Source organism: Glycine max, chromosome 8, assembly GCF_000004515.6.
Source record: "Glycine max cultivar Williams 82 chromosome 8, Glycine_max_v4.0, whole genome shotgun sequence".
Classification (NCBI taxonomy): Eukaryota; Viridiplantae; Streptophyta; class Magnoliopsida; order Fabales; family Fabaceae; genus Glycine; species Glycine max.
In genome coordinates, this window is record NC_038244.2 from 11348304 (window position 1) to 11371164 (window position 22861).

The following is a 22861-nucleotide window of genomic DNA, read 5'->3' on the forward strand; positions in this document are numbered from 1 at the left end:
TTTGTTTTATTTTGTTTAATAGATTTACATTATCAGTACCGGGCCTCATGTATCTATGATCTGTCACCACACAGGTGCTGTTTCCACCACCATACCTCTTTATATATAATAAATACGCAACCTCACACGAATTTCCACTACGCTCTATTCTTCTTCTTCTCTTTGTCTTTGACTAGACAAAAGAAAAACAGAGATGGCAAGTTTAGAGGAAGACGAGTTAGTACAAATGGTGCAAGATTTTATAGAATCCGAATCAACATCCCCCACAAGTTCCACGTCCTCAAATTGCCACACCTTAAACCACCGAACCCAATATTTTATTCTACAGGTACTAGCTGTTCAATGAATTCAATGTTTTGTCTTGGTTTAAGGTTGTCTCTTATGTGTTTTCCCCCCCTATGTTTTCAGGATGTTCTAAGGAGTGAGGGTGATACAGGATGTGAGGCTAAGGTATTGAAGTGTGTATTGAACCATATGAGAGGTAGAAAGGGTGCGGAGAAGACTAAGACAAGTCTCAGTAAATGGCTTGTTATGAGGATGAAAATGGATGGCCTTGATGCTTCTGTATGCCACACCTCTTGGGCCACCTCTTTGGGTTGTCCTGCTGGTGGGTCTTTATTTCTCTGCCTTTTCTCAACCTCTAATTCAATTTTTGGATTATTTGGCTTGTATGCTACCAAGGAGATACGAAAATTTGAATTAGACATGATGGTCCTTTTGGTGTGGATCTTATGTTAAAATTTTGAAATTGTCCTTTGATGTCAAAATTAATGTGGTGCACAAGGTACTATGAAGTGAAATTGAGCTTTTTTGTTTGGGTTAATATTATTAACAGGTGAGTACGAGTATATTGAAGTGATAATAGAGGATGACCAGAATTGTGGTAAACCTACGAGGCTGATAGTAGATATAGACTTTAGGTCCCAATTTGAAGTTGCGAGGCCAACACAAAACTACAAGGAATTGACAGACTCGGTCCCAGTGATTTTGGTTGGGACTGAGAACAAACTGTGCAAGATAATTTCCCTGCTATGTTCTGCTGCCAAACAGTGCCTAAGAGAGAAGGGTCTCCACGTGCCACCATGGAGAACCGCTTCATACATGCAAGCCAAGTGGCTCTCTGTGAGTCGTAAAGAGCCTAGCCATGATGTCATTGGTTATGATGATCATGAACATGCTGATGCTGATATTATTGGTAACTGGGTACCTCCATCACTGAAGCCAAAGAAAAGGGATTTGGATGGTGGTGGATCTGGTTTGTCTAGTCAATTATCTAACATGAGTGTAAATTGTTGCTAGGGGAGTCTCTCTGCTTATTCTGAGAACTACACCCAATTTTGGTCGCAATTTTATGATGAATTCGGTGGTCATCACAAGTATTTTTTGTATTCTCACTTACGCTAGTCACATAAAATAAGAGCACTTCTTACGTGGATTTTAAAATTTTAGCATTTTGTGATGAGCACCTCTTGTTGAATAAAAGAATATCCTTCTTCGTTTCATATTTTCTTCTATTTTTTTTTTTCTGGTTCAAAGGTATTGAAGATGTAGGTAAGAAGGGGTATGCTAAAAAATCTCACATTAATTCATGTTATGTGAACCATGTAACTTATTAGCCCACGAGTTTCATATATTTCTGATTTAAGAATCTCCTTGAATTGGGTTCTCTAAGGCAGTCTAGGAGTAATTTCCTTTTCGAACTTCGAAATGTTGAGAGACACAAGTTATATATTTTCGTGGTTTTAAATATAAAACGTGCAACTTTTAATGATCAATGTGGATAACATTGGAAAGGGAAGATTACATGATTCCTTCTCTCTGCTGTGATGCACACAGCACCTTTTTTTTTTCCCTTTAACTTCAATTATATTTTTTATTCCTTATAAGAAATGTTTACTTTCAATTTGATCCTTGAATATAAATAATTTAATTAGCATATGTAAAATCATATTTAACATCGTTTACATCAGTGTTATATCCAGTAAACTAGATTGAAATAAAGTACTGCATGTAAAATTTCAATTGAAAATGTTTTTACAAATTGGGACTAAAATTATTATATTGATAATTTTTAATTGTCTTCTTTACAATGATGTTGGTGGAAAAAAAGTCAGATATTGTCGGTTCAAAAATTCTTTACAATGGCATCTAATCATGACAAGTTTATTAGCTTTTGTAATAATTAATTAAAAGTTATACAAACAATTTTTAATTGATATAAGTTTTATATTGACAATGCATATAGTTATTATACAATTATCTTCTACCTTAAGAGTTCATTCTGTGTTCAGTGTTCGGTTTGATGTTAAAATATTATAAGATAAGATTGGTAGTTATCTTATCCTATTTTTAGATGTTATTTGTTGCACCAGTAAAATATAATATATTATTTTATTCCTTTAACCCTTTTAGTCCTTGTTATCAAACTTCGGTAATTCAGATTTTTAAAGCTGCTATAAAACTAAAACCGGTGATGTAAAACTTCTACTGGGTTGAATCTGGGACGAATGTACTTGTTTTGATGTAAAACCGCTGACATATATATTAAAGGTTGATTGCAGGTCTAGAATTATTCTTGATGAATGTTAACTCTAGTGTGTTTCAAATGGACCAAGGTTTGAGGTTTTTGAGTTCGATCAAACTCCAATGTGACTAAGTCATGGAGAATGAGTGAGTGGGTAGATTCAAAAGATATTCTGAAACTCAAGTCAATAAGAATTTTACCAAAGATACTAGCAGGTAAGTAAATTGTGTTGTTCATTTTTTAGTTAGGGTGGCACAATTTTATGCTAGCTAGCAGTCAGATTTTTTATTATATTTTCTTTTGTATTGAGAATCAAATTATCAATGAAAGGACTGAGTTTATTCCCTAAAAAATAAAAAAGAATTTCACCAAAGTGATCGAGGATTTATATTAAATGCTTACATGATACATTAACATTAGTGATATTTAACTATTTATAGAAGTTGGAGATGGGTTAGATTCTCTAAGACAGGGCTTAAGGCTTCTTGAGGACAATGATAACTTTCCTCTCGATGAATGTATAATCTACAGCGTACGTATTTATCTTAAACATCTGCATTCGAACATTGACTTCAATCAACGCGCAACGCATGTAGATTGAAGCTGAGGCACTTTCCGTCAAGATGGTCCATTATGTGAGTTGGGTCACAACTCCCATCCAAAACATGATATTTATAAGATTAGATTCTTCAGCTCTCTCTCATAGCTTTAATTGATCAAGCACGAATATTTCGATAATAATTTGTACGGTTTGAAATGTTGCGTGTGTGTGTCTCTATATATATACACACACCAAAAAACATATAGCTGTTTCCCTTTAAAATGAGTTAAGCTAGTGAAGCGCATAAGAAAGGATGTATATATATATATATATTCATCTTATATTAAATTAGCTAATTCAGATTGAAATGTGTATATAGTTTAAATTAAATCAATATTAAATTAAATCTTACTTGTGTCCATGGCAAACAAGCTAATTTTAGCGAGTCTTATTGATTCCGCAAACACAAGAAGTTTGAGAGAGTGTCACTACAGCAATCCTAGTCATGTAGTAGAGCAATTATGAATACATAGACAGCCAATTTGTGACATGGGTTTCCATTATACTAAGTTGCCAAGTAGTTGTAGCTTTCTGATCCTAGGAATTACGTGTGTTCATGTAAGAAAACAACAACTAGCACATAAATATATAGAAGAAATAAAACGGGGAATCTAGCCATCCTCTAATTTAATTTGTTTTTATTACTTAGAGTCCACAAAATTTGGTGCCTCTCACTGCATGTGGTGTGCTGGCTAGCTAGCTAAGGCTCAGTATTTGGCCCGGTCTGTCCTCTGTTTTATTTGTATATTTTATTGTATTTTTAAGATTTTATTACCCACTCAAATAGAAAGAGAGAGAAGGACAAATATGATGAGTATGTTAATGTCTACTATCATATTGAGAAACATTTAAAACCGTCTCCACGTACAGTTCCAATAAATGCTATCCAAAAAAAGTGACTTGACGGAATGATATAGACATGAATATGTTATGGATGAGAGGCTACGTTTTCAAAGGGACCAAGAGATAGAAAAATTAATGGGAACATTGATTAAGCTGTACCCAGTATACGCATTTATATGAAACCAGTGGCAATGGAAAAAACATGTGGCAACAAAACCGTGGGTTTTCCCTTTCATCGTTTCATTAATTTCTACACGCCTATTGAAGTTCTAAATCTGTAAATAATGCATATCGCAGCACATTAGGGACGTTCATAATCCACCCAACCCTTTTCTTTGTTTGTCAATTGGCACACGTCAATTATTGAGTTAATTAAATATACTTTCTTTAGAATTTGATTTATAGCATTTTTTTAATATATTACCTTGTTCAATCATTAAATAACATCTAATAAGGAACAATTCTATTAAACGATTTATTATATTTCTATTTTCTGGTTTGGATAACGAGTGTCTAAAAATACTGAATTAAAATTATTTAGTATATTTTTATTAAATAATTCGAATTAAACGAATTAATTAGAAAAGTATGAATTCGTTTTTTATTTTTATTTCTTTGACTAATACTTCAACGACTTTCTTCATTAATATTCTTTTTAGTTCAAAAGAAAAAGATATAACATATTAGAAAAATTGTGTAATTTTTAATTTTTTGTATAAGTAAACATATAACCTCTATGAAAGATAATCCGAGTAGAATTATTATAAACAATAAATTTTTATCTCAGAATGTGTTTCAAATTTAACTTGTTGAATATGTCCTTTAAACTTTAAGCAAATTATCAAACACTAAAGTAATTAGTTATTGGGAGTTTGTATTATAATGTGTTATAATTTGTTATGAATCAATAAGCATAAGAAAAATTCCAGGAAACATAACGTAATATACTATTTTGAATAAATTTTTTAATAATTAAAATTTATTAAAAATTATAAATTTTATAGGTCTTACATCATATTTAATCAATGTTTTTGTGTTAATTTTATAATTTTCTATCAAATTTTTATCAATGACAAAAGTATGTCGATAAAAATGAGTGTTGTCAGCATTTTCCATGACAATAAAGGTTTAAGATGTTTAGTAAAAAAAAAAAAAAGAAATCACGTACGTATACATGTTAGTGTTTCTTTCTCCCCTAACCACGTGGAAACGTAATAAAAAATAATAAAACCAGTAGTCGTTTAAATTATGTAGAGATAAGAACTTTTATACGAGGTATGTAGATTTGACCGTGTTTGGATAAAAGTAACAACTACTTGAGTAATATTTTTACTATTTGGTTAGGGGAATAAAATGATAATTAAATAAAGTTTTACTATTTAACATATTTTTTAAATTTTAAAATAATACGTTTTAATTATTTATTTTTTAATAATATGATAAACACTTGTTTTTAAACCTCAAATGGATATGTCAAGTGGCAACCAAAATGACTCCAAATGTTTATCATGTTAAGAAAGTTATTAAATTCTCTTATATAAAATTTCCCCCTAATATTATAACTATTGTAATTATCTTATTTATAATGACATTAATAATATTAATAAAAATTTAATTTTATATATTGTAGTTATTTATTTATAATAATATTATAATATTCTTAAAATATTATAGTAAGTAAACTAAGTTCGCGCACGGGCTTGATTAAGCAACCCTCCTCACACACATTTTATTTGCTTATGATTTTTTATTTGGAAGGCAAATGATGAGGAAAACCAAAATCATCAAGGACGTCCTTGACATATATGACAAAACTTTGAAGCTTCTGGTCGGATCATCAATTTCCAAAAATCATAAATTTTTTTCCAGTCACAACACCCCTCCCAGCGTCGGGCATAATATTCCATCAACTTTAGGGGTATATGAAACCATTGTCAAAGACTCCTTTTCATTATTGGCAGTAAGAAGGAGTTATTTGCTTTCATAAAAGACAAATTTTGTGTTAGACTATTAATATGATAAAGCAATTACTTACAAGTTGGTATAATTTAAAATTTAAGTTATACATAAATTTAAATTTAAGTTAGAAATAATTTAGTAGATAATTTTGAATTTGTAATTCTTTTATACTTTATATATATCTCTTGTATATTCACAATAGTGAATAAAACTCTAATTATTCCATCTTTTCGATATGATATCATAGAGTAGGAGTTTAACTGTTAAATTGATTTTTTTTTCTATTATTTTTTTTTTGTTTTCCCATGGTCACCTGCTATTGCTTTTAATCTACCCATTAAATTTATTCTTTGTCAATTATCAAATAACTCATTTCTTTGAAGTCAGAATTTCTTGGTGACTATATAACGAGAATCAGATCGTGTCCTCCATATGAAATCATTCATGATGGTTAACCTGTTTTATTTTGCTTTTGCCTTTTAGGTGGTTAAGTCATTTTTTGACTCTATCTTTTTATGTGGTTAAGTCCTTTTGCTTATGCATTTTTAGGTGATTAAGCCCTTTTCTTGTGCTTCTGCCTTATGGTGGTTAAGCCATTTTCTTGCTTCTACCTTATGGTTGTCAAGTCTTTTTGCTTCTGCATTATGATGATTAAGCGTTTTTTTTTTTTTTGCCTTATGACAGTTAAGCATGTTTAATTCTCTTAAGAGGTTAAGCCTTGTGTTATGACCTCTCCTTAATGGTTAAATTTGCATCTATTGGCTTTGATCGATGTGCGGACTTTTTTACTAAAGATCTTACATTTTTGCGCCACAAATTTTTGATGAACAAGATTGTCGTTGTCTTCACTACCACCATCTTCCAGGGGCATGTTAGACTATTGATATGATATAGTAATTAGTTGCAAGTTGTTACAATTTAAATTCAAGTTATAGATAATTTTGAATTTGTTATTTCGTTGTACTCTCTTTATATATCTCTTGTACACTCACAATTAGTAGTGAATAAAATCCTAATTATTCCATCTTTTCAATACTTTGGAGGTGCATCAATCATTGGTCCACAAAAAATCTCTCAAAAACGGGTAAAGAAATTTTAATTAAGTTTATAGTTCAGTCTATCCCAACATACTCCATGAGTGTTTTCTTACTCCCATCTACCCTTGAAGAGGAGCTCTAGAAAATGAACTTTTTTTTGGTGGGATTCAAACTCATAAGCCAGGAAAGGAATAAACTATCTCAGTTGGAAAAAACTTGTCATGAAGAAGGAATTTGGAGGTATGGGATTTCAACGGCAAATTGATCCCAGGGGGTCAGTTTTACAAACTTTTTCTGGAACTGGGTCTGTTTTGAAAGTAATTACTAAGGGAGTCTATTTTTTAAAGCTTTCCGCCATTACTATAAACGAAACATAACGTGGTAGGGATAACATGACATTTTGCCATTAGAGTTGGTGAAACAAGCACCCATCACGTCGACAGCAGGCACGACAACAATGGATTTTGTTTTGCTAATGATATTAACGAGATAGGCTAGGTTGTAGATGAGGATTTCGTTGTTGACGTTGCACGCATGTAGTGGCCAAACAGGAAAAAAATATACTAAAATTAAAAAGGAAAGAAAAAAGATATACTAAAATTAAAATATTAACCTAATAAATGGGAATTAATTTTCCTGAACATGAATGGAAAGAAAAAATATTAACTCTCATTTATTATGGAATTATTTAAAATTAATTTGATTATTATGTAATTAAAAAGGAAAGAAAATAAATGGATTATCCCTCATTTATTATGTAATTATTTAAAAAGGAAGAACAGAAAATAAATAAATGGAAAGAAAAAATATGTAATTATTTAAAATTAATTTGATTAATGGAATTTCGTATTTTTTTTCTTAAATAATATATTTTTTCTTAAAAAATATTAACCAAAAAACATGTTTTTTGGAAAGAAAAAAACATATTTTCTTTCTCTACTGTATATTATTTAAAAAAATATGATTTTAAGAAAAAAATATATTATTTAAGAAAAAAATACGAAATTCCATTAATCAAATTAATTTTAAATAATTACATATTTTTTCTTTCCATTTATTTTCTCCTCTTCCTTTTTAAATAATTACATAATAAATGAGGAATAATCCATTTGTTTCCATTTATTTTCTTTCTTTTTTAATTACATAATAATCAAAATAATTTTAAATAATTACATAATAAATGAGAGTTAATATTTTTTCTTTCCATTTATGTTCTGGAAAATTAATTCTCATTTATTATGTTAATATTTTAATTTTAGTATATATTTTTTCTTTCCTTTTTAAAATCTTTTTTAATTTTAGCATATATTTTTTTTTTCTGTTTGGCCACCGCATGCGCGCCACGTCAACTGCAACCTAGCCTATTTCATTAGTACCACCAGCGAAACCCACTGATGCCGTGCCTGCTGTCGACGTGATGGGTGCCTGTTTCACCAACCCCACTGACAAAATGTCATGCCTGTTTCGCCAACCCCACTGACGAAATGTCATCCTGTCCCTTCACGTCATGTTTCACTTATAGTAATTGACAAAAAGCTTTGAAAAACAGACCCCCTTGATAATTATTTTCAAAACAAACTCGGTTCAGAAAAAAGTTTGTAAAATTGACCCCTTGGGATCAATTTTCCCATTTCAACATTTACATGTTTTTAATCTTGCTATGCTAGGGAAGAAGTTTGGAGATTATTTACTAACCAAGATACTATGGTTTCATAAGTTTTCAAAGCTTGATAATTTTAAAGTTCATTTTTGTACATGTTTGAAGTTTAAAATAATTAGCGTAGATAAAATCTAATGAACCAAGAAAGATAAGAAACAAATTTATAACCCGAAAGGATATGTGTTCGATCTTTGTTGTCTACGTGAAGATCTTGTTGGTAGGTAATCTGTAAATACTTTTATAAGCATTTTTTAAGTCTTAAGACTTGTTATAACCATAGTGAGTCCCAGAAATCATCTAATTTTTTTTATAAAAAGAAAAATAAAGTTTAACTGAATAACAGTACGACTTAGAATGTTAGATCAATAAAATTGAAACAAAATAGGACTTTTTTTAACCCAACTAGGACCGTTATACATTCGACCTTACTTGACATGAATATTTTACCTAACATAGACCAATTGGACCACAGACTAAAAAATGACCACAATTAATTATTTAGCTTGTTTTTTAAAATTTACTTAAACATTGTTTTCAAACAAAAAAAATATAAATTTTAAACATTAATTAATTATAATTTTTTTAATACAAAATAATCAAATAGGTTGTTTTAAATTAACATTTTTATACTCCAATTATATAAAAAAATAAAGAAAATAGCAAACGGACCAGCCTAAGTACCTTGTATTAGGCCAGGCTGGATCAATATTTTACTGGATCTGTTATCCATTGGGCTGCAATTATTTCTAAAAAAAATCTTCCTTCATTTCTTTTGGTTACTTCTATTATTTTGATCTTCAATAACTACGTGGTACATTGTAGATTTATACAGACGAAGATCACCAAAAAGTAATGCAAAAGATGTTGAGAATGAGAAGCCTATCCAGTTATCCATCCAAGATAAAAGCTCAAGATGCAACTTTTCTTTCTTAAAACCTTTTGTCCTATTGATGACCATTTGCGACACTTATGTAACACTCCTGTATTCTCCAAAGGTTTACAACAATAACCATTTATCAAGCTCTAGCTCCAGGTAAGCATATGCTACATTTAATTATGTTCAGCTGTTCAAAAAATAAAAAATTATGTTCATACTACCAACCATATATCTTTTTTACTTCCCAAATTCGCAATCCACGAATGTAACCTTGTTATAGTTAACTTTATTTTAGGAATTAAGGAACTTGTAAAGTATTGGATTTTTGTGAAATAACAACAAAATGATTCACACTAATGGACTGGACACTGATGACAGAGTAATTATTTTGCATTCTTCATCCATAAATTTCGCAAGACAAAGTAAATTTCTAATTATAGTGTGGAATTTGTGTCAAATTACTAGTCTATATCAGTAATTTTCCCATTTCTTTTCTGGAATGATCATGCTCGCCTAGTAAATTTTATTTCCAAAGGTGAAACCAAAATGTTCAGTAAGTATATAGTAAAAATGGAGTTAAGAATAGAATCAATTCATTGTGTCAAATTTATATCATGCAGGCCAAATTTTGTGAACAGGTGGATATGGGGTGGTTTAGATCGTGGTTATATATCGAATGTAGATATTAACTGGGGTGATATATTGCAAATTACTGCGAAACTGACAGGGAAAAAAGAGTTTCAAGAGGTTGGCCTTCTAAACTTCAACAATAATGAACTAGACCATTGGGAACAGCTTATTCCTAATGTCACACATGTTGTTCTGGAGCTGGAGTATGCTGCAAAAAATGTGACATGGGAATCCCTATACCCGGAATGGATTGATGAGGAAGAAGAAACCGAAGTCCTGGTTTGTCCTTCTCTTCCAAGTCTTCGATCTCCTGGAATAAGGCTCAATCTCATAGCTGTGAAGCTTCCTCATGCAAATGGGGGGAATTGGTCTAGAGATGTTGCTAGGTTGCACTTGCAGCTAGCAGTAGCTAGGCTTACAACTTCTTTCAAAGGAAATTATCCCTTGTATGTGCCTTTTGTTACCAACTTCTTTCCAATACCTAATTTGTTTACCTGTAGAGAACTTGTGGGACATGAAGGGAATGTTTTTGGGAGAAAAACTCCACCTTCCACCAGGATCTTGTGAACTTGCATTTCCTTTGAGGGGCAAAGGTTAGTTCTACTTTATTTTTTCTAAACACACGCATAGACATAGCATGATATCATTACAGTACTTTCACAAGCAAATAATGTGGGAACATTACATAGACATAACATGACAACATCACAGTACTTTCAAGAGCATATAATGTGGGAACTTGTATAAATTTAATGCTTTTACCAGCAATGGATGACTTGTTTTTAAGTAACACATACTTCTGGACCAATTTCCCATTGCACAATAATAATGATTTTTAACTTAATAATTAATCAAATCAAATCTACAAAATGATGATATTCTCTTTAGAAGCAAAGCTGTTAAAACTTGAAACTCAATATTTACACAACCAAGAAAAATGACTTTTTCTACTTTATTTAACTTTTTATGTTCTCATCCATGAGTAGTATAACATTATCATATTGTCCACTCTTCATTATATTTGTTTTATCATATATATATGACATGTGAAAGTTGAATTAACTACGAGCAGAGCTGAGTTACGTGGGAAATGTTCGTAGAGAAGCATATGCAACAATTCTCCATTCCGCTCACGTTTATGTTTGTGGAGCTATTGCTGCTGCACAAAGCATCCACATGTCCGGTTCAACTCGAGACCTAGTTATACTTGTTGATGAGACAATAAGTGAGTACCACAGAAGTGGTTTAGAAGCAGTAGGGTGGAAATTCAGGACAATTCAAAGGATCAGAAAAAGGTGCTTACAATGAATGGAACTACAGCAAGTTCCGTTTGTGGCAGCTTACAGATTATGACAAGATAATATTCATTGATGCAGATTTGCTCATCCTAAGAAATATAGATTTCCTATTTGGAATGCCAGAAATCACTGCAACTGGAAATAGTGACACTCTCTTCAACTAAGGAAGTGTGAGGTGAAGTCTCACATCAAGTAGAAGTAGAAAAGTTAAGGTTAGGAGAAAACCTATAAATCTAAGCCTTAAAGTTTTTGGTTAAAGTGTAGTGTCAAGTTTCCTTATGTGGTTAAAAGTGATGCTGCTCATGAAAGGTGGCGGAAGGTGCATGATGCAATGCCTGAGCTTTTGCAACAGTTTTGCATGTTGAAGTCAAAGCAGAAGGCACAATTGGAATGAGATCGTAGGCAAGCTGAAGTTGCTAATTACACAAAAGGGCATTGGCAAATTAAAGTTAAAGATATGAGGTTGAAGAAATGCATAGACAATGTGCTCATGGGAAAACATGTTGAAGCATTGGGGAGAGACCAATTGGACTGATGATGAGTCTCATACTCCAACATCTCCTGTCATTGCCACATCATCTCTTTCTGATTTGTGACATGTGAATTTAGCTTTCTATCGTCCTTGCAAATGTTGATAAGTTTCTCGGTGTAGGAAACTGGCATAAAGGAAAAAAGTTATTCCTCTTCAGTTTATGCATGAATATGCTCTCTATTCTACACTCTTATTTTGTGCTGAGTGTATTCTGCATTCTGATCATATATAATAACAAATCTCATCAATTCAATTTCAGAGCAATTTACCCGAACGAATCTGTAATTTATGGCCTTCCCAATTCTTCTTGGTCATCTTTTGTTCTGATTCTATTTTTCTTTTGGACTTTTGTTGTTTAGTTTTGAAAGTAAAGGAGGGAATTGTTCTAAATTGTGGACATATTTCCCGATTGGGAAAATATAGATAAACAATCACAATGTTATTCTACATCTAGAAAGAGAAAGAAAAAAGAGAGAAACATAAGAATGGTAGGTGATATAATATGATAAGAAGAGAGAAATATAGAAAAATAAGAGATATTAGTGATGTATTTCAAATTATGGAATGTTTATTATCATTATTCTTCCTAATTAGTTTTAGTCCAATCACTATGAGGTTTGCTTAGCCAATTGAGCTAATCTCATTGGTAAAAAAAATGTCTAGAAAATTTATTTGAAGAATGTTTAGAAGATCTGATTTTTCTTTACTAGTGTTAAATCAAAAGAGTCTTACAAAGATTAATTTCGGCTTAGCTTAAGTGGCATAATGATATTAGACTTGTTTTTCTTTAGAAACCTAGGAGGGTTGCTTAATCAAGCCCGTGCGCGAACTTGGTCCCTTAAATATAGCTAAATTGTTTGGTTATGCCTATTAGAAAACTTTGTTGAAAAAGTAATTAAAATTCACTTCATTAAAAAAAAAAAGTAAAATTCATTTCAATAATTTGTAAGCTTTATAAAAATAGTCTCGTAGCTTTTGGTTTAAAAAATATCTTACTTAAAAAAACTTCTATTTTCATGTTAGAATTCACATGAAAGGCATTTGGCTAAATGTGACGAAAGACATGGTGGGGGACAGACAAATAACTAGTTGAACCAACACACATATTATTCAACTATAAACCATTAGCAGAACCACTCTTTGACAATCGAGCTCAATAGGAAAGTTCCATAGGGGGTGGTTAATTACTACTACCACATGCCATGCGTGATTATCAGCCACAATATTCCGATTACACATGGAACCAACAAACCTTATAATATATCGCTTCCTAATCCCAAAGCAGGTAGTGGAGAGACCACATATTCACTATGGGTGGCGCCAATTTCAAAGAGTTGAGAAACAAGTTGTTAATGGCTCGATTACAATAGTGCCTAACCAAACTCTAAAAATAGCATTCCCGCAGCAATTGCAAATTTAGTTGAAGCTAGCTAACACTATATGGCCAACCTTTTATTTTATTTTTTACTTTAAACTATAGTAATGAGACAAATTTGTGTGTATACATAATTTGGTCCCGTGTCAAAAACTTCCAAATAAAATGGGATATTTGTTCGAAAAAGTAGCATTAGCCATTAGGAGGTTAGTGCGGCCTATCGCTGTCTTTGGAATTGCATCTAATTAGCTCTTGCTGTCGATGAATGGTGTGAACAGTGAAGCAATCAATTTTGATTTTGGAAGTATTTTAAGAACTTTCCGCAACATGTGACTACCGCTAACACTATTTAGACTACTAGTACAATAGTACCTCACGTGAACAAGAATAGTATTACTATTCTACAATGCTCAAGTCAATGAAATTGGTTGTAGGGACAATTGTCGACTATGGTTGGCCACTCTACGTCAAAGGCCCAGACATATGCGTCCTTGTTTAGAACTTTGATAATGTGAATATTTCTGGTAACTACAGTACCCAACCAATGGTGTTTCTTTATCAAATTTCCGAGTGCTCCTACCAATGGCTGAACTCAGATTCATTTGTCATTCACGTGCAAGCGCTTTCAACATCCTCATCAAGGAATGGGAACAAGGATAATTTATTAATAGGAACGGGACACATTAGCAACTAAATGACCCTTTTGGCAAAACTCAAAGTAGAGGAGAGTGCGTGCCATATGTACTAGGCATTAGCATTAGCTTCTTTGAATAAAGGTGACCATTTCCAACTTCCTTATGACCGCAATATATAGATAGATGAAAACGTGTCACCTCATTATGCCATTTGTATAATGGAAAAAAGATTAGATTTAGGTTTTAGGAGAAAATAGCTGAAAAGTTAGTTGAAAGGTGAAAAATTAGTCCGTAATTGAAAGTTAAAAATTAAAAAATTAACTTATTAAATTAGAAATATTTAATAAAATTAATTATTAAAATAGTTAAAAAAATATAAAATAATAAAATAATTTATAATTTATTTTAAAAAAATAATAAGAAAAAGGAATAAACATATCAAGAATAAAAGTGAAAGAAGATATAAAAAATTAAAAGATAAAAATTAATGTTTTAAAAAATATTAGTTTAAATAATGTTTTAAAAAACACTAAAAGTTATTAAAAAAATTTAGCTACCGAACAGTCATATTAAGTTTTTTATCTTGTAAAAGAACTTAGAAATTAAGTGAAATATAATGTTGTATGTGTTCTCCACGTAAAAGTTATAAAAATTGAAAAATCAACGGATTTTTTTGAGGATCGTGGTGCTCATAATGCCCATGTCTTGTTTTGTTTAGACGGAAAGCGATAGAAGCCAAGGTACTTTCATTATTTGATCAGGTCATGCTATTAAAAAAAAACTCTAAGTTTGTTTCAAATTATCCATTTTCATTTCCGAAATAACATTCTAAGCAATGAAAAACATGAGAATGGGAAAATAAAATGTTTATAATCTTGAGATAAACTTTGTAAATCATTCAAACAAGGTGACCCCAATAAAGTGAGTGTGATCAACCCTTGGTATTGTTCACCAGCACGACTCAAATTGATTTGAAATTTCTTCCTAATATGGATATTGCTATTGCATTAGTTATTGGTAATTTACAAAGGGGTACCTAAAGAAAACTCCCCCATCTACGGATGCCTCCTAATTTACGAGGATGGGCTACCAACAGATGATGGAATCCAATCATTTCCTTGAATGAAATTCTGCACCGAATACGTCAATACGTGTTCAGCAGGGATCTTGCTACTCCATGGCACCCTCTGAGACAAATCAGAGCCAGTACCCTTGTTCTCAAACTCCCCATAGTAAAGTGTCTTGAGAGCAAAGTCACCGCTCCATGGCATCCAACCCTGTGGTGTGACAAGAGCCTCCAAGATCGAATTAATGAAAACCGTTCTAGAATACTCCTTCCAAGGCCTACCCAAATAGTTCTTGTGCACTTGAGGCTTGCTGAGGTACAATGCTATATATTCCTCAGTGCCATTAATCAAACAGTTTTGGAAAACAAAGCCTGTGGGTTCTGCAGGGTCTGTTCTGCCGTGTGCTGTGATGGCATTGTTCTCACCCTTCTCTGGCTTCACTTGCCTGGGACGAACTAGGATTTGGCAGTCTTGGAAAACTGCTGCAGCGTTTCCAAAGATGAAGTCCACGCTGCCCTCAATGCGGCATGACTTGTAAAACTGGCGCAGTGAGTGAGCATAGAGAGTGTCTTGATTGCCCAAGAATTCGCAATTCTCAATCACAGAAAGATCACTGTCTAATCTGAATGCCACTGCTTGGTGAGCATCAGGACCTGCTGTGTTTTCGACCGTCAGTTCCTTTGCCATGAATCCATCGCCAAGAACCGCTGCAATCACAGTTAAATATATCTTTAACATAACAAGAAAAACAATCCAAGAATGAAAGCATGTATGCATGCGTGCCATCAATCATCATACTTCATTCATACATGGTGAAAAAATGAAGGTTTACTGAACATGTAAAGAATGGATTGCAATCAGATAAGGCAAAAATAAGTATGCACTAGAGGAAACTTGTGCTTTATAATTTAATGATTGATACTCCGGATTCCCCCTCTAGAAATATTCTCTCTCATACTACAAAAAGGCTTTGAAAAAAATATTTCTAAAATGTCCCTGTTGAAACAACTAAACAACATTTATGCAATCTAAAAGAGTTGCTCATCAAGTAAAACAAGACTGGATTTTGTATCTTACAAAAATTCTCCGAAAAGCATTGTTGTCCACAGGCGTTCCTTACCTTAGATTTAATAATCTAAAAATAAAATTGAATTTGACAAATTCAACAAAAATACGCTGACAATTCCGCCGAGGAGCATTAACCCGCGAAATCAGAGGGCCCCATTCCTCAACCAGTCAACCTCAAGTAAACTCTGTGGCTTTTTAATCAGTTCTTTTAAAAAATAAAAAAGAGAAAAAATTCCGATTATTTTATTATTATTATTATTATAATAAAAAAATAAAAAACATACCGACAGTGGCAGAGTTGTAAGTTGTCATCCCTTGTTGTCCCACGTTGCCGTTACCGGTGATGACGGTTTTGCCAATGCCGTCGCCCAAGAACACCACATTCCTCTTTTCTAATGGAATCCTAACGGTCTCCTCGTAAACCCCTTCTTTTATGTATATCACAAACCTCTTTGTTCCGTTCGCTGGCGCGGCGTTTACGGCCTCCTGCACCGTCTTATAACACCCGTCTCCTCCATTGTTACACACCGTAACGTCGGGCGTCAAATTCGGCGGTACCCCTCCCGCGGACGCGGGGCCACCCGAGCCCACAGCCTCCCAGAACCCGTCGCGCTCCGTTACTGGGGGCTTCCACGAAGCGGTGTCGTTTCCGAAGGCGTCGAAGGAAAACGCCATGCTGAGTGCGTTGCTGGAGAGAGTTTCGAGGTTATCGATGAACAACATGGTTTTGCCGACCATTTCGGTGTCGTTGGCATATTTGAGGCTGTTCCAGCAGTCGTACTGGTAGGCGAGGGCGGCGCCGAGCCAAGCACGCGCGTCCTTGGTCCTGCCTCGTGGGAGCGCGTCGCTGGCGAGGGAAATGCGGTAATGGGAGTTGGCTAATATCTCGATGCAGGTGGCGGCGGCGACGGTGCGGTTGCGGCTGTCGGCGGAGGCGTCGTGGAGTGACTTGACCATCGTCTGTGCGGTGGCGAGGTTGTCGGAGGAGAGCGCGATGGCGGACTGGAGGAGCTGGAGAGGGGTCGGGTTCGGGTTCGGAGGGAGGTTCTGGGATTGGGAGAGAGAGGCTTCGCATTGCTGCGGGAAGCGCGTCGCGGCGCAGGCTTGTTGAATTGCCGGCGAGGTGGCGGTGGTCACGGCGGGCTTGGCTGGTGGCTTGGCCGGTGAGGGGTGGGGTTTGTGGCGCGCGGCGGAGGTGAGGGTTAGGATGAGGGAGAGAGAAAGGTAGAAGAGAGAGGAAGAAGCCATCATGGAATGTTGTGAGAATGTGTTTACTGGTGGAATTTATTTATAAGTGTTTTTAGGTAATTTATAATGATAATCATAAAAATCATCAGGTTAATAATTATGAGTAGTATATTAATAAATTTGCATCTGAAAATTTAAATTTTAATCTTTGGAAAGTAAAAAAATATACTTTATTTGTTAATTTCTTTCTTTTATTATTCTTAATCAAAGAAGTTTATTTGACACAATTAAGGATAAATTTATATAGTTATTAAATTAATTTTTTAAAAAATGAGATTCAACTTAATTTTATTTTAAATTATGTTTATTAATTAATATTATATCTATTTTTTATTGAAATGTTATATTTATAATTATTAAAAAAAAGAAAAAGAAAAATTAAATTATATTTTAAATAAATAATTATTTTGATTTCCTAGAATATGATAAATTTGTTTCTGAATATATAAATGAAATTATAATATTTTAAAATTTTGGTGTTGTTCCGTGGAGTATGTGGTGATTCTAGTGGCTGTGATTTTTGTCTCGTAGCCGTCAACCGAGAAATGGTGTCACGGAATGGGTCTGTTTTGTTTGTTTGGGTTGGGAAGGAGTGGCCACTATTGTATTGTGATTATTACTCCTGTCAATTATCAATTGTTATGTGTTTGTTTGGTGTTATTCTTAATAATGAAGAGTGGGTTATTATTACAGCAACGTTATTATTAATAGTAAATAGTTACGGTTCAGGGAGACATCACGAGATGGTTGGTGGTATTTGATTATTGGATAAAAATTTGGACTGTTCGAATGCGACGTGGATTATGAGAGGAGGAAGACTAACAAATATGAAATATATGTCAAGTTAACTAAATGAAATGTTACCCAAAGAAAAGACTTCAAAAAGAAAATATGAAATATTATATTTATTAAAATAATATATAATCAACTTAAATAATATGATAAATGATATATTCATTGTTGGACTTTAATTACATGTATGACTTTTCATTTTTTAAAATATTATTATAACATTTAATATATGAAAATATTTATGTTTCTTATTATTATTTAGAAGAAAAAATCATATAAAGTATATGTCGAATAATAAAATTTAAATATATAATTTTTATTACTTAAAGTAACATATACCAAGGACAATATTTTTCCCCAAAACTTTCAGAAATAAACATATAGTTTCAAATGCATAAAAAAAATCCCCACAAATAAAAAAAAGGCATTTTGTGGATCGTGATAAAATATATAGCACTGTCGTGTATCCTCGATTGAATCATTTCCCCATGATTGAATAATTATAGAAACATTCATATTAAATTGAAGGATCCTTATATATTTTGTCAAAAAAAAAATAATCCTTTATTACTTAAAAAAATAAAATAACCTGTGATTTAGTAAAATTGATGTTTTAGCAAAACTAAAACCCCAAATCTTTTCACGCAATCACGATAGATACCTAAATCCCTAATTCTCCTCTCCTCGCACTCCACCACGACCTCCACGGCTTCTCCACACCTCGCACCCTCGCACTCGCAGTCTCTCTCTCTCATGCTCTCGCCACCACAAAAATGGTGCTTCCTTGAAACTTGGTGAAACCTAGGTAAGTGAAATGCGTTCCATTTCCAACTTAACTACCTGTTTGACTTTAAGACATAATAATCATAACAATAATAACGGTTTTATCTCTTCCTTGTTTTGCTGTGCAGTTTCATTTTTCTACCATTCTTATATTGATTTTGTGTTGGAAGCAGCTCGAATTTTGTGAGTGACGGGTAAATAAAATTGATCATAGTAATTTTCTGTTTGCGTAATTTTCAATTCCTGTTGTTTCAGTTTGCGTAATTTTCTGTTTGCGTAACTTTCATTGTCACTATATAAGCATAGGATTAGGATTATCTTGTTATACATGGTCACCTTCTAATATAATATTCTTGTTGAAGTGCAATTTGTCTAATATCAAATTAGGAATTAGTTTTTTATGGGGAAAATGTATGAGACCTGCTCTAATGTTACAGAAGTTGCAGGTGTTAGGGTCTAACTTGTCACTTACAAATAAGCTATACCTTCAGGCTTTAGGCCTTCCTTGGCACACCTAGTAAGGCCTGATAGGATGGAATAACCAATTGTTCTGATTTATCTGATGTTTGGAACACATGGACCAATTGCAGAACATTATCCAATTAAGTTTTGTATGACACTAATGCTGCAGTACTGGGGAGCAATAATAAATTTATAATAATTTTTGGGTTGTGATGATTTTACTGTGTTTTTATATGAATTATTTTTAGGAGTTTTATTTACTTATTCAGGGGAATCAAGGTAATTATGCAGAATTAGAGTCCATGTTGGTTACTGTATGGGTCAAGATTTATCATCCATATAATATATTACTGTGTTATTTCCAATGTTTATTTTAAGTGGTATATACTGAAGGTAATTATGCAGTTAGTTATGATAGGTTAGTTATTTATTTGTTAGTTAGAAGTTGCCTATACATAAGAGGGGTTGAGACAGAGATTTTATCTTCTGATTTATGAGGGAGTTCAGATTATTGTGGGAGAGTCCAGGCCTCTTTGAAGTACTGTGACCCATTTCTACTATTTCCTGTTAATAGAACCCTTTTTTTTTCTATAATTCTGATCCAGTTTCTATCAGTATGTGTATTCAATTTTATTTAACCATCACTGAACGTGTGTTAACAGGAAGCCAAACGAGGCCTTAAAACTGAAGGGAGGAAAATGGTTTAATATACCCATCAAAATTAAGAGAAAATCTTCAATGTGGTCTTTTTCCAAAGTTACATGCATCACAAAATTAGTCTTTCAAAAATTTCAGTTGCCAAATTAGTCTCTCATCTTCTTGTTATCTTCCCTATTGTCCTCCAAAGATTTTGTCACCAAATTAATCCTTAAAAGATTTAATTTGTCATTAAATTAGTCTTTTAAAGATTCCTTTTTTTACTGCTTCAGATCTATGTGCATGGGGAAAATATTTTTCTGTTTTTCATTTCACTTTGCCTATAAGTTTATGTTACTCTGTAAGCATTTAATTTTAAAGTAGACATTTTAATGCTAACACCTGGTCAAAGGTTGTGTATCATTTATTTACTGTTGTCTAATTAGTCCTGATTAGACAAGCATATGAGTAAAATTAATATTATTCTTTCATGACTCAAATTTGCACTTAAAATGATTGTGCAAGATTTATTTGCTTGTTTCAAGTATATAATGAAGTGCTGAACTAGCTGTACTTAATTTTTTTCTGATGATGAGAATTATTAAAGACTTTTTCTCTAGGTTTATCCTTCCAGTATGCTAATGGTAGATTCATTGTTTTCTTTGTTTCTCCTTTCCTCTATTGTAAGGATAATGTTTTCTTTGTTTCTCCTTTCCTATATTCCAGTTGCATTGAGAAATCTTGTACTAAAGTTTGATGTAGTTTTAACATATTTTTTTTTACTTTTCTTTCAATTTCAAATAATAATCTGTAGTATCCTTGCTTGCTTAAAAATGCTTTCTTAAACTCCTTTTCTTTTTTGGCTTTAATGAAGGTGTCTTGATAGAGTAGCTATAGTATCCGATTATGAGAGTAAAAGTGGTGACTATTCTAATCCATGGAGACTTTGCACCGTGACCCAGGTGGAGGAATTGAAAATCTTGATCTGCGTGTTTCCAATTTGGGCCACCAGGATCATTTTTGCTGCAGTCTATGCCCAGATGTCAACATTGTTTATGGAGCAAGGAACAATGATGAACACATGCATTGGTTCCTTCTAACTACCCCTCTCAACTTTTGATGTCATGAGTGTGGTTTTGTGGGTCCCTCTCTATGACAGGATAATTGTTCCAATCATAAGGAAGTTCACAGGCAAGGAAAGGGGCCTCTCAATGCTGCAAAGAATGGGAATTGGCCTTTTCATTTCAGTTCTGTGCATGTTATCAGCTGCTGTTGTGGAGATTATGCATCTGCAGCTCGCAAAAGAGCTTGACCTTGTTGATAAGCATGTTGCCGTGCCCCTTAGTGTACTTTGGCAAATCCCTCTGTATTTCTTTTTAGGGGCAGCAGAAGTATTCACATTTGTGGGGCAGCTTGAGTTCTTGTATGACCAATCTCCAAATACTATGAAGACTTTAGGTACTGCAATGACACTTCTGAACTTTTCATTGGGAAATTACTTGAGTTCTTTCATTCTTACTATGGTAACTTCACCACACAAGGTGGAAAGCCTGGTTGGATTCCTGATAACTTGAACAAAGGTCATCTCAATTACTTTTTATTGTTTTTAGCTGGACTTGGCTTCTTAAATATGTTAAGTGTTCATAGTTGCTGCCAAAAGTTACAAGCTGTTAAGATTTTTCAGGGAGTGGAAGCATGTTCTGATATTTCCTTCTGTCATTGATTCTTCTGTTTGCATATATGCTACGCATAAAAGTAAACTTGGCCTCTCTCAGGAGCCTCTAAGTGAGAAGGTTCACATAGGTAAATTGTTGGCAGTAAATGTTCTTATTCTGTACAGTGCAAAACTCACATATGTAACTTGTATATGGCATCAGATTATTTGAGCTCAATAATAAATTATATAGTCTGATATTTTCTATGTTCTATTGTTCATGTTCCTTGTGCTTGATTAACGGGAATGGAAAATCAAGGAGAATGAATTACCGGTAGAAAAATAGCTCATCAGCACAAGTCATAAAATGTAACACTGGTGAAGTGAGAAAGGTTATCACATATAAATGCAAATTGTGAGCAGAACAAATTTGCTACATTTTTAGTGTTGACAAACTATGGGACAACTCTTTTCACTGTGCCCTTATAAGCACGGTTCTAAATATGGCTTTAGCTATTAAAAACAATACTAAATAAAATTTATACGCAATGTACAAGAATATTCTTTTATGATTTGGGATATTCGCCTATTTATCTATACAGTTTTAAATAAGTTTTTCTACAGAGAGGCATGTTTATCTGACTATTCAATTACTAGTGACTATGGTAAACTTTTGGGATATTTATGCATACTTGTTAGCTTTCGACTGATATTTTTAACATCGATAAAAAAAAAACTATGGTAAACTTTCGGGATATTTATGCATAGGTGTTAGCTCCTAGATTTGACAAACATTGTGTAATCATTTTTGGCCGTTGCCTCATGTACAAAGGGGCACCAATGGTCTAAAAAAACAAAATAAAATACGAAAAGATAAAAAGGAGGACAAATTAAAGTGCCCAAAATGGAATAGTCTAACAGGGACCTGATGTAGGACATGTGCATGTTTGAAATCTCGTTAAGACAAATTGGATTCGCGTTGGTTTGAAAGCAACTATGTATAATTATTACTATTTTATTTTAATTTTTTTTGTGAAAAATCTGGTATACTGTAAGGTATAAGAAAAAAAAATCATCCTCAAGAATCATATTCTAAAAAGCACTTTTTTTTTAATGAAAAAACACTTTAAAATTATTATTTTTTAAAATTTAAACAAATTTACCCTTGTTATATAGGCAA

At 33.0% G+C, this 22861-nt stretch overlaps 2 protein-coding genes and 2 pseudogenes across 3 annotated transcripts; 3 read left to right on the forward strand and 1 right to left on the reverse strand.

Annotated features, from left to right (window-relative positions):
* LOC100800694 (uncharacterized) lies at positions 1-1502 on the forward strand. Its single transcript, XM_003531359.5, has 3 exons — positions 1-328; positions 409-607; positions 836-1502. Exons 1-3 carry the CDS (start codon positions 194-196, stop codon positions 1297-1299), a joined length of 798 nt encoding a protein of 265 aa, XP_003531407.1. The 5' UTR covers positions 1-193; the 3' UTR covers positions 1300-1502.
* A 7903-nt stretch (positions 1503-9405) lies between these two features.
* Positions 9406-13144, forward strand: LOC100807808 (UDP-glucuronate:xylan alpha-glucuronosyltransferase 1-like; annotated as a pseudogene).
* Positions 13145-14822: 1678 nt separating this feature from the next.
* Positions 14823-17384, reverse strand: LOC100801231 (probable pectinesterase/pectinesterase inhibitor 51). The gene is made up of 2 exons (XM_003531360.5): positions 16391-17384; positions 14823-15745 (listed from the first exon to the last, which is right to left on the reverse strand). The coding sequence occupies exons 1-2, from the start codon at positions 17355-17357 to the stop codon at positions 15045-15047; spliced, it is 1668 nt and encodes a 555-aa protein (XP_003531408.1). The 5' UTR covers positions 17358-17384; the 3' UTR covers positions 14823-15044.
* A 713-nt stretch (positions 17385-18097) lies between these two features.
* LOC100801777 (protein NRT1/ PTR FAMILY 8.3-like) lies at positions 18098-21948 on the forward strand (annotated as a pseudogene). Its single transcript, XR_001389308.3, has 3 exons — positions 18098-18107; positions 19058-19112; positions 20902-21948. The product of XR_001389308.3 is annotated as a protein NRT1/ PTR FAMILY 8.3-like (transcript).
* Positions 21949-22861: the final 913 nt, after the last annotated feature.

What these genes read in the sequence shown, in the direction of transcription:
- LOC100800694 (XM_003531359.5), top strand. Translation starts at nt 194, where the DNA reads ATGGCAAGTTTAGAGGAAGACGAGTTAGTACAAATGGTGCAAGATTTT. An exon ending in CCCAATATTTTATTCTACAG is followed by an intron (nt 329 to 408) that starts GTACTAGCTGTT and finishes CTATGTTTTCAG; the next exon opens with GATGTTCTAAGGAGTGAGGG. An exon ending in CTCTTTGGGTTGTCCTGCTG is followed by an intron (nt 608 to 835) that starts GTGGGTCTTTAT and finishes TATTATTAACAG; the next exon opens with GTGAGTACGAGTATATTGAA.
- LOC100801231 (XM_003531360.5), bottom strand. Translation starts at nt 17,357, where the DNA reads ATGATGGCTTCTTCCTCTCTCTTCTACCTTTCTCTCTCCCTCATCCTA. An exon ending in TTACAACTCTGCCACTGTCG is followed by an intron (nt 15,746 to 16,390) that starts GTATGTTTTTTA and finishes CTGTGATTGCAG; the next exon opens with CGGTTCTTGGCGATGGATTC.